This window comes from Poeciliopsis prolifica, unplaced genomic scaffold (assembly GCF_027474105.1).
Source record: "Poeciliopsis prolifica strain line A6 unplaced genomic scaffold, Auburn_PproV2 SCAFFOLD020, whole genome shotgun sequence".
NCBI lineage: Eukaryota > Metazoa > Chordata > Actinopteri > Cyprinodontiformes > Poeciliidae > Poeciliopsis > Poeciliopsis prolifica.
Genome location: NW_026562395.1, coordinates 7,078,966 through 7,094,798, shown reverse-complemented (window position 1 = coordinate 7,094,798; position 15,833 = coordinate 7,078,966). Strand labels below are relative to the sequence as shown.

General features: G+C 38.5%; 1 protein-coding gene across 3 annotated transcripts in view; it reads left to right on the top strand.

Annotated features, from left to right (window-relative positions):
* The window catches only part of LOC129369162 (adhesion G protein-coupled receptor F5-like), a 40,767-nt gene extending 26,642 nt beyond the window's left edge, over window positions 1-14,125 (top strand). Inside the window, exons 23-45 of one of the 3 annotated variants that reach the window (XM_055044521.1) lie at window positions 2,103-2,258; window positions 2,354-2,512; window positions 2,692-2,721; window positions 3,085-3,234; window positions 3,327-3,485; window positions 3,722-3,751; window positions 4,393-4,476; window positions 4,946-5,092; window positions 5,175-5,342; window positions 5,455-5,472; window positions 5,579-5,808; window positions 5,917-5,978; window positions 6,544-6,674; window positions 6,774-6,980; window positions 8,206-8,394; window positions 8,496-8,624; window positions 8,731-8,912; window positions 9,299-9,475; window positions 10,247-11,626; window positions 11,746-11,787; window positions 11,886-11,936; window positions 12,023-12,089; window positions 12,494-14,125. In XM_055044521.1, coding sequence (XP_054900496.1) covers window positions 2,103-2,258; window positions 2,354-2,512; window positions 2,692-2,721; window positions 3,085-3,234; window positions 3,327-3,485; window positions 3,722-3,751; window positions 4,393-4,476; window positions 4,946-5,092; window positions 5,175-5,342; window positions 5,455-5,472; window positions 5,579-5,808; window positions 5,917-5,978; window positions 6,544-6,674; window positions 6,774-6,980; window positions 8,206-8,394; window positions 8,496-8,624; window positions 8,731-8,912; window positions 9,299-9,475; window positions 10,247-11,626; window positions 11,746-11,787; window positions 11,886-11,936; window positions 12,023-12,089; window positions 12,494-12,555 — 4,010 coding nt within the window. In that variant the 3' untranslated portion in view covers window positions 12,556-14,125. The remainder of the gene's footprint in view (window positions 1-2,102; window positions 2,259-2,353; window positions 2,513-2,691; window positions 2,722-3,084; window positions 3,235-3,326; window positions 3,486-3,721; window positions 3,752-4,392; window positions 4,477-4,945; window positions 5,093-5,174; window positions 5,343-5,454; window positions 5,473-5,578; window positions 5,809-5,916; window positions 5,979-6,543; window positions 6,675-6,773; window positions 6,981-8,205; window positions 8,395-8,495; window positions 8,625-8,730; window positions 8,913-9,298; window positions 9,476-10,246; window positions 11,627-11,745; window positions 11,788-11,885; window positions 11,937-12,022; window positions 12,090-12,493) is intronic. The other 2 variants (XM_055044523.1, XM_055044522.1) reach the window with 2 other exon arrangements.
* The last annotated feature ends 1,708 nt before the right edge of the window (window positions 14,126-15,833 follow it).

Genomic DNA, 15,833 nt, shown 5'->3' with positions numbered 1-15,833 from the left:
TGGGAACTCGAGGCCTCAAGTTCCCATGGCACCGCAGTCCTGCGGGCCACAAGCTCTCCCTCCAACATCTTCCGCCATCAGCCCCTAAGTGTCAAGCTCCCTTGACACTGCAGTGCGTTTGTTGTAAAGCTTTTATGCCCCAAATAATCAAGTCTTAAGTTTTCAGTTATCATGACACTTTTTAAATCACATTTCGATCCAGTATTTCAGAGTACCATTTTCGGACATTTTCTGGTATGTGTTGATGATACCTCCGACCACACGTGCGATTACTGACGGCTGGTCTGAATCCGACTGGCTCTCTCCGTGGGTTTCCTTTTTAGGCGGCTGCTGGTTCTGCTGTTCCACTCTGTCCCTCATCTTTTTGGTCAGCTTTTCCCCTTCCAAGACACTTCCGATACGTTTCAGTTTCAGGGCGGCATTTTGCTGTTCAAAGATGGTGTTTTTATCCTCTAAGGCAGTGGTCCTCTTCTCCAGGGTCTCGCTTTTCAGCTTCAGATCGGTGCTTATTTTCATCAAGGCAGCGATTTTCTGCCTCAGGCTGGTGTTTTCCTTCTCCAGCGAGCTTTTTGCCTCCTCCAAAGCAGTGATTTTCTGTCCCTGGGTGGTGATTTCATGCTTGAGGATGGCTCTTATTTGTTCCAAGGCAGTGGTTTTCCTCTCCAAGATGGTTCTTTTCTGCTTCTCTGTGATGCTTCTCACCTTGAGAGTGGTGTTTTCCTCATTCAAGGCAGTCTTTTCCTGCTCGAGGGCGGTGTTTATTTCCGCCAAGGTTGTGTTTTTCTTCCCCATAATAACTGAAAACTTGCCCTGGAAAACAACGCCCAATGGACTGGCACGGCAGGGTGGCAGGACCAATGGTCAAATGGTGCCCGAAAACAGAAAAAGGGGAAACCCAGCTGATGCCTTGGAAGCAACCATTTCCGACTGTTTTTCTGGCCGGTGTCGGCTCACTGGATAAGAAAGTGAATTTGTTGCATCTAAGGCTGAGGGTTTCTGCAGAGATGAAGGTCTGTGCCGTTCTTTGCCAAACATAAACCTGGATTAACAGCAACAAGCTGGTATTCAGTTATTGTTACCTAGCAACTCACTCATTCTTTTGTTACCTAGCAACAGCCCGTTGCGTCACTTGCACAGGAAAGCAGGAAGTGAACGACCACGCAGGGCATCCTGGGTAAATACAACCAAAACAAACATTATAAGCTGGCGATAGCAGGAGAAATGACTTGATAAAACAAATATTCTACAACTGCTAAAACCTGACGCTACTCATTTTTTGGAAATGTTTTGTGAAGCTGGAAGTTGCGTTCATGTGTCATTGGTGTAGCGCCGCCACAGGCGAGGAGGGGAATATGTTGGTTTGAGTCAGTGTGGTGTGAAAACAAACTAACAGCTGAAAATAAAACAAATGCAGCAATTTTGGTCGAACCAAGTCTATCAGGTGTGAACACGTAAAGACTACAACATCCAAAGAAACATTCATTTTTTGTGATACTGGAGAAAGTTTTCCCAACATTTGGTTGGATTGGGAGGCAGGCAGTGTGTGTTTCCGACGCAGCTGTGGAAACGTGCAGGTCTGGTTGGTGGAATCACAGAAGAGAGGAGGGGAGGCAGGGCTTATTCTGCAGGAGAGACAAGGAGTCCCACAGACTGGCATCAGCGCATTCAGAGCCGGGTCTTTCTCCCTTCACACACACCCACCCACACACACACACACTGGGGCTCTTCATATCTGCTGCAAGAGAGAGCGAGTGTGTGTTTTATGCATTGTTCCTGGCTGTGACTGAACTGAACAGAAGCTTTCAGTGTGACGGAGAAACATCCTTCACATTGATGGCGTTTTTTCTTTAGCAATAATATGATTTTGTTCAACTTTAAATAAACTCCTAACATGTCAACACACAACAAATCAAATGATTAATTTACTTTCTAACTGTGCCTGTTGTAAACATTACCAAAACTTCTTTTTAAAAATAATTATTTTTCTACATCTGACAAGTCAAAATTCTCTGAAAAACATAACATTTACAGATTGAACAAAAGTGTTGTGCATGAAAAAAATGAACTCTCCTCTTTCTCCTCCCTCCACCTGAACACAACAGAGCTAGTGGACATCGATGTGGTCGTTGTCTCGTTCATCCCAACCTCTAGTGTTCCATCAAGTATATTCACCTACGTCAGAAGAACTCTGCAAAGACTTACCTTCCCAATACGCATCTCTCAGACTCTGCAAATGAAAGAGGTCAACTTCACCACAGGTATGTGAGAGAGTCTGCTGGTTCAGTGGTTTTACCTCCTGAATAAGATTTGATGTGGATGAGAATAAAAAAAACATCTGGCTTTTTTGCAACAGCCTGTGATCCAAACTCTGCTAATGGACTCCAGTGTCAATGTGAGAGCGGCTTTGCTTGGCCATGTGACAGGTGTAACAGCAGCAACTCATGCAACAATCAAGCCTGTACATGTTTATATGGACTTCCTCCCAATGATGAGTTCTGTCAGCCGGTCTCAAGTAAGAATACAGTTTTGTTGCTTTTTAAATAAATATTGTTATTACTATTCTATTAGACGTCTGTAGAGAATCATAGAGACGTTGCTTGTTTTGCTGCCAATATGTGTCTTTGATTATATTTCTGATGATGCAACATTAGTTGCTTTTTTTAGCCTTATTTCTTCTCTTCTTCTCCCCAGATGCCACTATATGTGAGCCAACTCCTATAGGTAAATAAAAACACAAAGAACTGAGTTATAGTTTAACAGTTGAACTTACCTTAGAGAAAGATTCAAGTTTAAGTTCCATTTTGGCAAAATCTGCACATTTTCACTCAGAGCTCAAGTAAAATCATCCCATGAAAAGGTGGATGTTTCTAATTGTAATCAAATGTTGAAACTTCTGTAAAAAAAAAAAAAAAAACACTGCAGGTACAACAGTATTTTACTGTTTTATAAAAAAATAATGATTTCATTCTAAATCTGACAATGCAAAATTCTGTAAAAACAACATTGACAGCTCACATAAATGCTGTGTATAAAAAAATGAACTCTCCTCTTTTTCCTCCCTCCACCTAAACACCACAAATCTAGTGGACATCGATGTGGGCATCGTCGTGTTCATCCCAACCTCTAGAGTTCTGCCAAGTATTTTCAGTGATGTCAGAAGCACTCTGCAAATTATTACCTTCCCAATACGCATCTCTCAGACTCTGGAAGTGAAAGAGGTCAACTTCACCACAGGTCTGTAAGAGTCTGCTGCTTTAGTGATTTACCTCCTGAATCAGATTTGATTTGGATGAGAATTAAAAAACCGTCTGGCTTTTTTGCAACAGCCTGTGATCCAAACTCTGCTAATGGACTCCAGTGTCAATGTGAGAGCGGCTTTGCTTGGCCATGTGACAGGTGTAACAGCAGCAACTCATGCAACAATCAAACCTGTACATGTTTATATGGACTTCCTCCCAATGATGAGTACTGTCAGCCGGTCTCAAGTAAGAATACAGTTTTGTTGCTTTTTAAATGAATATTGTTATTACTATTCTATTAGACGTCTGTAGAGGATCATAGATACATTGCTTCTTCTGCTACTATTCTTTTTTAGATGTTTGTACAGGATATAAATCACATTTTATGTTTGCATCTTTAAGAACTTGCAAATTCTCCTTGTATGTTCAGTTCTAGCTCCCAGTTCTGAAATATAAAAACAGTTTTCTTCGTTGCTCCACAGATTCCTCTGTGTGCCCAACTCCTACTCCAGGTATGTAAAAAATTTCAGCTGTAATTTAACACATTTAATCACATGTAATCTGCTTCAGAAACCAAAAAAACGTAAAATCCACCTGAATTATATCTCGACAAAGCTTGGAGAAAACAGTGGAGCTTTGATTCAATCATGCTCCTATGTTGTATATAATGCAACATCACCAGGTTGATTTCATCTTTGAACCCAAACCTAGTGAGTAAATTGTTTATGGTCTACACAGGATATTACAGACCGTATTTGTTCATCTGCAAATATGGATTTAAGATTCTAGTCCTGAAGATTCAACATTTGGATGGATCTCCAAGATCCATCCAAATGGATCCAAATGGATCTTCAGGATCCATGCAAATGGGTGAAGCTTATTTTCACACAGAGTTTTGGCAAAGTCAGGCCATGGAAAAAGAATGTCTCACATAGCCATACACATCAGTTCAGCATTTGCTTAATTTAGGAGTCAGTGTTTTGCCAGAGAGGATCTTTATTACTCTGCTGTTAAAGACCTTCCAGTAACAAGGATAGTTTGTGTTCACAGTCACCATGACACCATAATCACCCTAACAAACTCAGAGTTTAACTTATCTTGCTGTATGAAATCTGCAAGATAACTTATGGAATGCTAAACTTTCTGATTCCAGCCACAGCTGACCCGACAACAGCGGCCACGACGCCTGTAGCGACGACTGTAGCGACGACTGTAGCGACAATCGAGCCGCTGAAAGGTATGACCAAACCTGTTCATTTGTGAAATGTCATCATCTCTCTCTGTGTATACCGGTAAGTTCAAATAAAGCCTTTTTGTTCACTTCGCTGAACAAAAAGGGATAATTATTGTGTACATCAGCCTATGTTTGTTTTGGGACACACTATTAATGATCGAATTGCTTTGGCTATTGGTTTACTGTCAGCTTATGACTTACATGTGTCTAGTGTGGCACATTTTAGGTTTTTGTTTTTGTTTGTTGTTTGCTCTTGCATCTCAATTATGAAAATCTAAGCATTTTAAAAAAGTCTTCATAAACTTCATTTTTTAGGAAAATGTGTTAAATCGTTTAATGAAGAAGACTACACATGAGATTACTTTCGTATCACAATTTGAATAGTGAAGTCGTCCAGTGATTACTGGAAACAATGGCATTTTTTTTATTCCTCCTAATGAAGTCTCTCCTCTGTTTATTTCTGCAAATCCAGACACTGACGTGATCTTCGTCTTCCGGATCCCAGCCTCCATTGTGCAAAGTTATCCAATTCAACTACTCAAAAGCAAATTTTACAACTTAACCAACGACGTAACTCTCCCAGCGTTTTTGAAAGTGAAAGAAATAAAGTTGACCACAGGTAAAAAAAAACAAAAAAAACAAGTGAAATAAATAAATAAATAATATTGCATGACTTTCATCTTTTCAAATTCCTTTTAAAGTCTGCTCTCCCATCACACCGGTGCAACTGCGCTGTCAGTGTGAGGACAGTTTTGCATGGCCATGTGATCTGTGCAACACCAGCAACTCATGCAATGGCGACACCAGTCAGCAGTGCACATGCAGAAATGGACTCTCTTCTATCAACCAGTATTGTCAACCCCTCCTAAGTAAGCATGTCGTTTTATGTCTTTCAAAAGGTGATATTATTGTCAGCAAGAAAGGTAAGGAATTAAAAAACAGGCACATAAAACAAAACTTTTGCTTGTGTTTGCTTCACAGGTAGCACACCATGTTCCGGTAGGGAAAAACATTTTCCGTTCTGCTCTTTGTGTGTTTAGTTGTTTAGATCTAAAGCATCCGAGAACCTTAATCGGGTCTTTTGATTCGTTTCTTGTGATTTTAGCCACAACACCCCTGCCAAACATAACGGCACCACCGCCAACCATAGCAACGCCAGAACCGACACCACCGCCAACCATAGCAACGCCAGAACCGACACCACCGCCAACCATAGCAACGCCAGAACCGACACCGACGCCTAAAAACGTATTAGGCACCTTTACCATCGACATGCCGTTCGACATCTCATTCAATGACAAGAACAATCAAGTTTATAAAACCATTTATGACGCTGTAAGTCATCATTACGTAATGTTCCTGTCTTTCTGCTCTCTTAACATAGCTTTGATATTACAACAAGTACTTTTATTTCTTTCTTGTCTTTGTCATTCTCTCAAACAGACTTTAAACAAGTGTACAATTGTTTTAAAAAACAAGTGTGAGGTTAAAAATCTGACTTTCACGTAAGTAAAATTTTATTCTCATTTTTGTCGTGAATTAACTTACCTATAAAAATCAAACAGAAGTATAATTTGCTTTTACATTAACTAGAAGTTTACTGAAACAGTAATTTTTTAATTTTATTTTTTTTACTTTGTACATACACAAATGGATCCTTTAGTTCAGTTTCATTTTCATGGCACCACAAGTGCTGTTAGCTGGTTTGTGCCATCAGTACCCAATGGACTCAGCCATAGACAATTATGCATTTCATGGAGACCATACAATATTAAAAGAAGAGTGACAGATGGAGGAGTATGTATGTGGGGAGATGAAATCTATGAAACATGGAAACATTTTGCAAGGTGTGAATCCTGGTATATGTGAGAAAAAAAACAAAATAGCTTTTCAGAAAAACTTTTCATGCAGCCACTCAGACATGTTAGTGTGATTACCTGGGTCTGCGTTTCTCCATCAGGACCTGCAGTCTCCAGTAATAAAAAGACCCTTGTACCATTTCTGTAACTATTTATTTGCAACAACTTTGCAGATTTAAATTCAGATTTTTATTATTTTTTTTCATTGCAGGCCCGGGAGTACAATTGCTAATTACGAGCTTAATGTTTTTTCACCTGACCCACCACCAGATATCAAAGTTACAATAACAAAAAATGAAATTTTATCAGAAGTGGCATCAAAATACCCTGTCAGCATTCCCAGTAAGTAAACCTTAACAAACCTGGGGAACATTTAAAATGTCTATTTAATCCTAAAATGTTTGAGGAGAGCTGGTTAATGATGTTCTTATCTCTATGAAGGTTCGAAGCCATTGTCTGTTGATCCAAATCCACTCTACGTCGGGGACAGCATAAAAGTGACCTGTGACCCATCTGACCTCACCTCAACTGGCCTCAGCATTATTAACGAGACAGTGTCATGGACACGAAAAGAAGGAGCCCTTCCCAAGCAATCCATTATTGATAAATATTCAATCCTAATCCCTAAATTTTCAATATATGATGACGGTAAGAAAGAAATCTACCAGTTGGGATAAAACAGAAAAATCAAAAACTGGAAATAATGTCAAGACATTTTGTTAGCGCCCCTATGCACTGTATTCAAAAAGAACATGGTTTAATTGAAGATATTTGTTAAATTGCATGTTTTCTCCCATCTCCTTCTGCACTTTATCCATGAATACAAGGACTCAAGGAGAAATGGGATAAAAGTTTATCTTACACAGCAAGAAACAGCAAATATTGTTTATATTGCACTCTTCAATAAGCATAGATAAGAATGGATCCTGATTGGTGTGTGGTGTGATTTGATTTAAAACAGGTCAGAAAATAAGGGAAACTTTTAATAAACACAAGGACATAAATTATATGTAAAAAAATGAATAATAATAAACCAATAGAGTTACAGAAAATGTTTTTAAAGTAACAGCTGTTACTTTACCATCAGCTATTTGTTTACTGCCATATTCAGTCTTTTTTAAAGAAAGATTTCCATTGCGTTTTTAATTTTTCTGAAAATTCAGCTGGCACTCAGAGCAACATTATTTCTGTGCAGTGCCTTGTGAGAATATCCGTTTTGAATTGGTGTTATATATCTAAACTCAACTGGATTGGCTGCTTCTCTCCTACAGCTGTGCTGCTATGCAGCACATCGTTGATTTGCTGTCAATTTGGTCGAATCTAGAATTTCTTTACTTCACATGTGAAGTAAACGTGGTTGAAGAGTGTTGGAGCCAAACCACATTTGTAAACCTTAATTCTTTTTTTGTTTTTTTCTGGCTTGCCTATTTTGCCTAATTTTGCCAAATGAATAAATTAAATCCTTTCTATTTCAGGGTGGAACACATCCCAACTTTCCTGCGAATATTTCACCTTTTCTGTTTTTTGTCATCACTGTTTGGGAGTTTTATTTGACTGACTTTAACGTTGCCACATCATAGCACTGAAACTCAGGAGTAGATGTGATATTGATCACAAGATTTAATTAAAATGAAATTCAATTTATTGCCAAAAAAAAAAAAAGTTTTCTAATTGATATTTTTTAGGAAAAAATCTTCTTATTTATAAGGTGAATTTCTAACCTTATACACATATCAGAATATATACAGTCAATCAATTATGATGAATTGTTAACACAACAGCTAAACCCTGAGAGTTATTTGCAGCGTCAAAGCTTTTGGTGTGGCATGAGCTATCAAGCAATTTTTCACTACCTTTTTATCTTTTTCCCCAGGGGTCTATGAATGTAAGATAACCTGGGGAGCCGGTTCAACTTTCATACAGACGAGGCAGCTGATTTCCAAAGCACTCCCTCTGATCACTGTGACTCCAATCAGAGACACAGTGAAGTGTTCTGGGACAAGGGAACTGACCTGCCAAGTAGATGAATTGAAAGCTACATTGATCGATCCAAATGGAAATGGTAAGTGTGACACAAAGACATCAGTGAAATATTTCTTACACTCTTTACAATACAAAAAAAAATTATAATTTGGGAATTTATCTTTTCGTCTTTACTGATAGATTTAGGCGTAGCAAGCTGGAACTTCGTGCCCTCTGATTCGTGTAATGATGGTGATGTGTTGACGTACAAATGTAAATTGTCAGGAAGGGACAGTGCAAAAGAAATCACACTGATACTAACCAGAAAACGTGAGTATTAAACGAACAAGAGTATTTCCCTGCATTTTTTTAAAATCTAGTCATGTTTACTAGCACACATGAATTATGACCTTAACCATGTTTTCTTTTCCTCCAGCGAACTTTGACTGCATAAGTGACATATATGGAAATGCAATAATTGGGAATATAGGTGTTGGAAAATGTGACACTAACTATGAGGGGGAAAAGACAGCAGTTTGTATGGAAGATGGTAAATATGGAGATGAACAAGACAAGTGTGTCCTACAAGTGATTGTGGACCTGCTTGTTCGATCAAAGGTGAGCTCTCTTTTTTGAGCTTTTTCTGAGCTTTTCAATACAGATACTTGTGTTGCTTTATTTTGAACCTATTAGATTTTTTTTTTAAATGTTAGGAATTTTAAAAAGAAATCACACATGAAGCATGTCAATGTGTTGTAGTCGGTCACAACACATCACTTGATACCTAGTCAAGAAGACGCTAAGAGGGTGTGAGTCTGAGCAATGCTATGATGAATAGTCACTTATTACAAACATAAACAAGCACTAAAAGAATGATGATTCTGTTTTCAGTTTTGTCAAACAACAGGTATAGCACATTCATAACAGAGACATTATACATAAACATCTGCTTAGAGTAATGTGATCATGATGACCAAGAAAATCTCTTTTCTTTCTTGTGGCAGGAATTGAATGAGTTGACTATTCCAGTATTCTTGGAGGATCTCAAAAATGCGACTGTACAGAATAATAATCTGATCATTGAGTCTCCGGCGACCCTCATTGCCATGATTAAGATCTTTGAAAACGTCGCCAACGCATCCACATCTTTACAAATCAATCTAGGGAGAAATTCCACAACGGTAGGTACCTGTGTACAATTAAACATCATTCCATCCAAAAAGGCGACGTGCTTCAGGTGTGAGTTCATACGCCCGCAGCACAGCGCAGAGTCAAGACGCACATTATTAACAAAGCCAACACACAAACAAATTTACAAGAACACAACGTTCAGATGTCCTAATTAAACGTCCAAATTCACTCAAACTGGGCCAAAGGGCTTAGGGGGGAAAAAAATCATCATTACTTCAACAAAGCCAACAGACCCCAGGACACCACGAGTTGTGAAAGGCAGACTTTGTTTTAACGAGCCCCCATAAATATGATACTTCCTAAAAGGACACAATGTATTTCAGGACACAGACTCACAAAAAAGGGTTCAAACATTCATCAACACCGGGGCAACCAGCCGCACTAGACCAAAATCACAATGAAAAAACAAAGAGCCTAACAGAAGCTACCGCATGTCAGGTGGGACGCATCCTGGCAGTGATGGAGCAGAGAGAGATGAAAGAGGTGTCTACATACCCCCTAAGGCGCCACAGATTTAAACAATCAGATATTAGTTACAAAACATACAGAATTACTTAAACCTCAAAAAGTATTAAAAGGGCAAAGAATACCATTTAACTGATGTCTATAAATGAAAACAATCTAGAAAAATAGACAAAAATAATTAGAATGTGCCCAAAACACATCACAACATTCATTCTCACAATCACAAGCTACATGTATTTTTCTCTGTTAAAATATTAATACATGCTCTTTGTGTTGCTTTTTATTTTTTCCTTTAGAACTTCCTAGAAAGTGCCGGCCTTCTCATGATTGACGATGCCAGGGAGTCTTGGAGTTTTCTAAATTACAACGACACCAGAAATACAACAGAAGAAGAACTATTGAAAGATAGCTCCAGCTCTGCATTCTTGAATGTTTTTGAAAACTTACCAAGTTTTATTGGCAATGACACGCTGGACATCAACACAGATTTCATTATCCTGAACAAAACCAGGCTCACAGAGCCTTTCAGCAGTGTGTATAACTCCTCGGTGGAAATAGAAATACCACAGGCTGGTGGAGACGAAGAATTCATCACCATAATCATTTTTGCTTCAATGTACAATGTGCTTCCTGGAAGAGACAAGCTCAACACCTCCTCCAGCCGCGTCCATGGCAGGGTTGCTCTTGTTCGTCCTGAAGTTGAAATCTCAAATATTTCATTGACATTTGATGTCATAAATTACACAAATTTCACAATAGGAAACCCTAAATGTGTTTTTTGGGATTTCAACCTCTATGATGGCCTCGGAGGATGGAGTGACGACGGCTGCTCGTTAGTTTACTTTGAAAATGAGACGGTGAGCTGCAACTGCAACCACACCACCTCCTTTTCCATCCTGATGTCACCCGACAGCCCTAGAAGTCTGATTCTGGACTTCATCACCTACATTGGAGTCGGAATTTCTATGGCCTGCCTGGTCATTTGTCTCATCATTGAAGCAGTCATATGGAGAAAAATCAACAAGAACGCAACGTCGTACTTGCGTCACGTCTCCATCGTCAACATCGCTCTGTCCCTCCTGATTGCAAATATTTGGTTCATCATTGGAGCGGCCATTTCAGACGCAGACCAGAAGAATCCTCCGGCCTGCACAGCCGCTACCTTCTTCATCCACTTTTTCTACCTGGCCCTGTTCTTCTGGATGTTAGCCTCGGCCCTGCTGCTGCTCTACCGGACTCTCAGTGTCTTTGACGGAGGGCTGTCTAAACTAACCATGCTGATCATCGGATTCTCTTTGGGATATGGAGCGCCGCTGATCATCGCGACTATAACTATAGCTGCAACTGCTCCTTCAAACGAGTACATCCGGGAAAATGTCGTCTGTTGGCTCAACTGGTACGAGTCCAAAGCTCTGCTGGCCTTCGTGATCCCTGCACTTACGATAGTAATGATAAACTTTATCATCCTGATTGTGGTGTTGTACAAAATATTGAGAAGAAGAGTTGGAGGAAATGCAGCCCAAACAGGAGAGAAGCACGTTCTGTATGTGATAGCCAGGAGTTTGGCTGTGCTCACGCCGTTTTTTGGGCTGACTTGGGGTTTGGGAATCGGAACCATGGTTGACCCCAAAAACTTTGGGATCCATGTTGCATTTGCTTTCTTCAATTCACTGCAGGTAGGAATTTTACTTTTCTGCCCATTACTCTGTAACTCTATGTTCTGGTTTTTGACTGTTTGCTACAGAATGACGGACTGAAAAAGTGAAACTAAAGTTATTCCTTTGTGTTTCTCAAGGGTTTCTTTATTCTGGTGTTCGGAACACTGTTGGACAAAAAGGTGAGTTTGTCACTTCAAAAGAAGCTCATGATGGAGAACTCTCACATGTCATGACGCATCAGCAGCAGTGTGCTAACCTCTGAGAATTAACCTTTCAGGTGTGGTCGGCAATGAACATACGATCACTGACGTCACAGGGTAGAACACAGGTAAGAAAAGTTTCTATGTTAAAGGTTGTATTGTTCCGTTCATTCTCTTTTACAAATTCTTACTGAGAATTTGGTTCCGCTTTCAGAGCACCAGTGCTGGAACCTCATCTAGTGGACTGAGCAACTTGTTCCAGAGAATGAGAAGAAATAGAGGTATGTTACTTCATTGAAAGTATCTCTTTTAAGAGAGCTTTAGAGAAACAATCCACCTCTTGACCGATTAGCAGGAGATTTTGGCCTTTTTTGTCACTTTTTGTGCAGCAAGTATAATAAAATCAGTCTGTTTTAATGTGCATGGCATGGAAAACTTTGTACTTTTATCTTGCTGCTCGTACAAATCTGGGTTTCCCTAGAATAATCTGAATGTTTGAGGTTATTTTACTTCTAAGAAGAATTAAAGCACCAAATGGCAAAAAAAATATCACCTTCTCTATTATCAATATTTTTTTGTTTTAATATGATGGGGGGAAGGGGGGGTTGCAATGGAGAGTATAAAAAATGAGATAATGCTTAAGATTTTACATATTTCAATATGTGTGTGTATTTGTGTGTTACAGGCTCCAGGAGTGGGTACAATGTGTCTTCTGGACCAAGTAATAGTGAGCCATTAAACACATAACATGTGCAGGAAACCATGCCCATATCAGGAAAGCAACAAACACAAATCAGTTTTTTTCCCTCATTGCTACAGCTTTAAGTTATGACATAATCTGAAAGAGCCCCGCTCGTTTCTCTTTTTGAAAAATGAAGGAAGCATTAATTCTGCCATCTTGTAAAAGCAGCATTTTAGAAAGCTTTTCAAAGATGTGTAATGCAGAAAAGCTAAATATTTTAATATTACAGAACCTTTGTTTGTGGGAAATGCACAATAATGTAGTACTACATAATTTTAAAAAAAAATTTAAAGTAATATATTTTACTTTCCTCAGATGGAATGGCATGTGAGTAAATTTTGAGAAAAAAGTTGTTTGTGGTTTAAATGTCAGGTTTTATATCCACAAAAACTTTGGAAAATATATTGGATTTTTTAAAATTAAACTATGTAACTTGCAGCAAAAATGGTCAAATCCCCTAAATGGAATTGAGTTATTAATCAATGGTAATCTTTGTATTGAACAGCTACTTCACTGTGTTTGCATAACTTCTCTGTAATCGATGTGTTATGCAATGACAGCCATTTATAGAAGCATTTTCTACTGTTTTGGTTTGTCATGTTATATTGATGGTTAATATTATTTACATGTAAGACATTGTATTGAGTCTTTCCTGGTCACAAGAGGATACTAAAAATGTGTAACATTTACTGTTCCTACATTTGCATTGGATCAGGGAGGATTCTGGGATTTCTGTTTTTGTTAAAGGGCACCACACAAAACTCAGCTATAGACATAAACACTCAAAGAAATCCTCTTTAAACCTTCGGCAGCTCATCTCCAGAGAGCCTCTGGTGTTTGAAGATGTAAAAAACATGTTTATCTTGCTTTACGATCTGTGTTTTGATTGTAAAGTTAGGCAGACATGTTTGCTTTGTATCTCAATGAAACATCCACAAGCTTATGATTAAGATTTTGTTTGGAAATTATTATTTTTGTGTGCAATCACTTTCTTGAATATATCACATTACTTTGAAAAATAATTTAATTATCGTACATTATTGAATATTAAAATAAAGTCTTGTGATAAAGCCTCTTCCTTCGACCGTCTGCAGTTGGTCAAGTTTATTTGTGTAGAACATTTCAACAGCAAGGCAGTTCAAAATAAAGTATTAAAAGCATCATACAGTTATTGAGAAACCATTAACAAACATTTCACTAAACTCTAAACAGCAAAAGAAGAGACGATGGTTTAACGATGAATTCAGAAAAAACAACAATCCAGGCAGCACAGACAAAGAGCGGATGCTGAGGCTGAAAAACTGGAAACAACTGGAAACTCAATGGACGGTAGCAACAGATGTAACTAAACAACTTTGCCAAGACAGATATAACAAGGACCCGACAAAGAACATAGAACACAGATGGCATTAAATACACAGAAGGTATTCAGGGAATGAGACTCAATCAAGGGGCAGCAGGACAACAGGGAGGCTCAATAAACACACACAGAAAAACGAAATCCTTACAGTAACTGTCTTTATGTTGTTTTGAAGGTTCAGGTCTGAGTCTATCTGGGCTTAGTATTTATACTGCAGTGTGTGTAATATAATTACTACACACAGAGTAATCATTATATTCAATAAATGATAAACTCATTCCCTGCCAGAATAATGTTCTGGCAATTTTCCTGTTTGCCACTAGGTGGCAGTAAATACAGCATCTGAACATTTTGGAAATCTCTCCTGCAGTTTGGTGGTCACAGTAGTTGGTAGCTGTGATGCATTTTGACCTTAGTCTTCAACAATAAAAGGTTAACTGTCTTAACTTCTCTCTCAGTCTGGTTCATTTACTCCTAAATTTGATTTCTTAAGATGTCCTTTAGGTTATGGTCAGACTCCAAGAAAATGGAGTCATTTTTATCCAAGCTAAGCCTTCTATATCCTAGCTGCGCTCAAATCGACATGATAATTTGTTTAAGAATATTAGGTGCTCTTCATCATCACAGACATGAAGACAGTTTTGAATTAGTAAAATCCCCCTGAAACAGTTTCCCGGAAACTATCATTCTAAAAGCTGTCTTGTACCATGCTTTACAGGATTAAGCAAGGAATTGGTCAGAGTAACCCAGTTAAGCGTCTCAATCACAGAAACTGGCACCGGGTCAGCGCTGAATGAAACCAGGGTTATGCATACAAACAGAGGAGTCCAGCAGATGAGAATAACCCTCATGTCAACAGCCAGAGTTTTTCTGGCCTTTCTCTCCCTCTTGCTTGCTGTTCCTTCAGTTTTAATTGATGTGGGTGACGCGCGCCTGTCTTTGTGGCAACAAGAAAAACATGTTAAACATTGACTCTAAACAGCAAATCCTGACTACTCTTTCCATATCTAGTGTTTTCACATACCCGTTATTTCATAATATGAATCAGGTTTTGGTAAGCAGATTCCTGCATAAAGTAAAGCACAAGACAGATTAAATGTTAGAAACTTTAACAAAAGCAAAATGAATGAATTTGAACAATCAAGTCTGGTGCATTTGATGAGTTCATTTGAGCCGTTTCGGTGCTGCTAATCAAAGGCACTTGGTTATTTCTTCATGATAGTTTGTCTGTAAATGTGAAACATTTAGGTATTTAAATCCACAACCGTTTTTCAGTCCATTATTTTACAATAAAAATAAAGTATGCAAGTAAAATAAAAAGTAATCCTTAAGGTCTTACAGCATCCTTAAAAAATCCACAACTAATTCTGTAAACGTTGAAAACGTCCTTGCAAACTTGACCCACACTGTAAAAAAAAAAAACTCTTTAATTTACGGTGCAATACAGGCAGCTGCGGTTGCCAAAATATTATCATAGAAATATTGTAACTATTGTAACTATTGTAACTGTGTGTAAGTGATGTATGAGAATACTCTCCAGTCCTCCCTCTAATTTTTGTTGAACATAACGTGCATTTCATAAATTTATTGTCGTTGTGCACATCTACACCAGCAGAGGGCGCAGATACAGGTGGTGAACTATGTTACATATATTACAACCAACTAAAGTTTGGTTGTAATATATTGCAAACTACTGTTGAAGAATGTTGAACTGCTGAAAACAACCTTTGACTGTTTTCAGTCTAATGATGAGATATCAGTATATTTTTATATTGTACATGTAAACCTGACATTTTGTGAATTTGCCAGCATGATGTACAGATAAATGACTATTGGAAAAGGTTGCTTAAAGGTCCAGTGTTATTGACTTGTTTGACCTTTGCATAATGTCATCATGTTATTCTCCTCCATGACAGCAGAAGC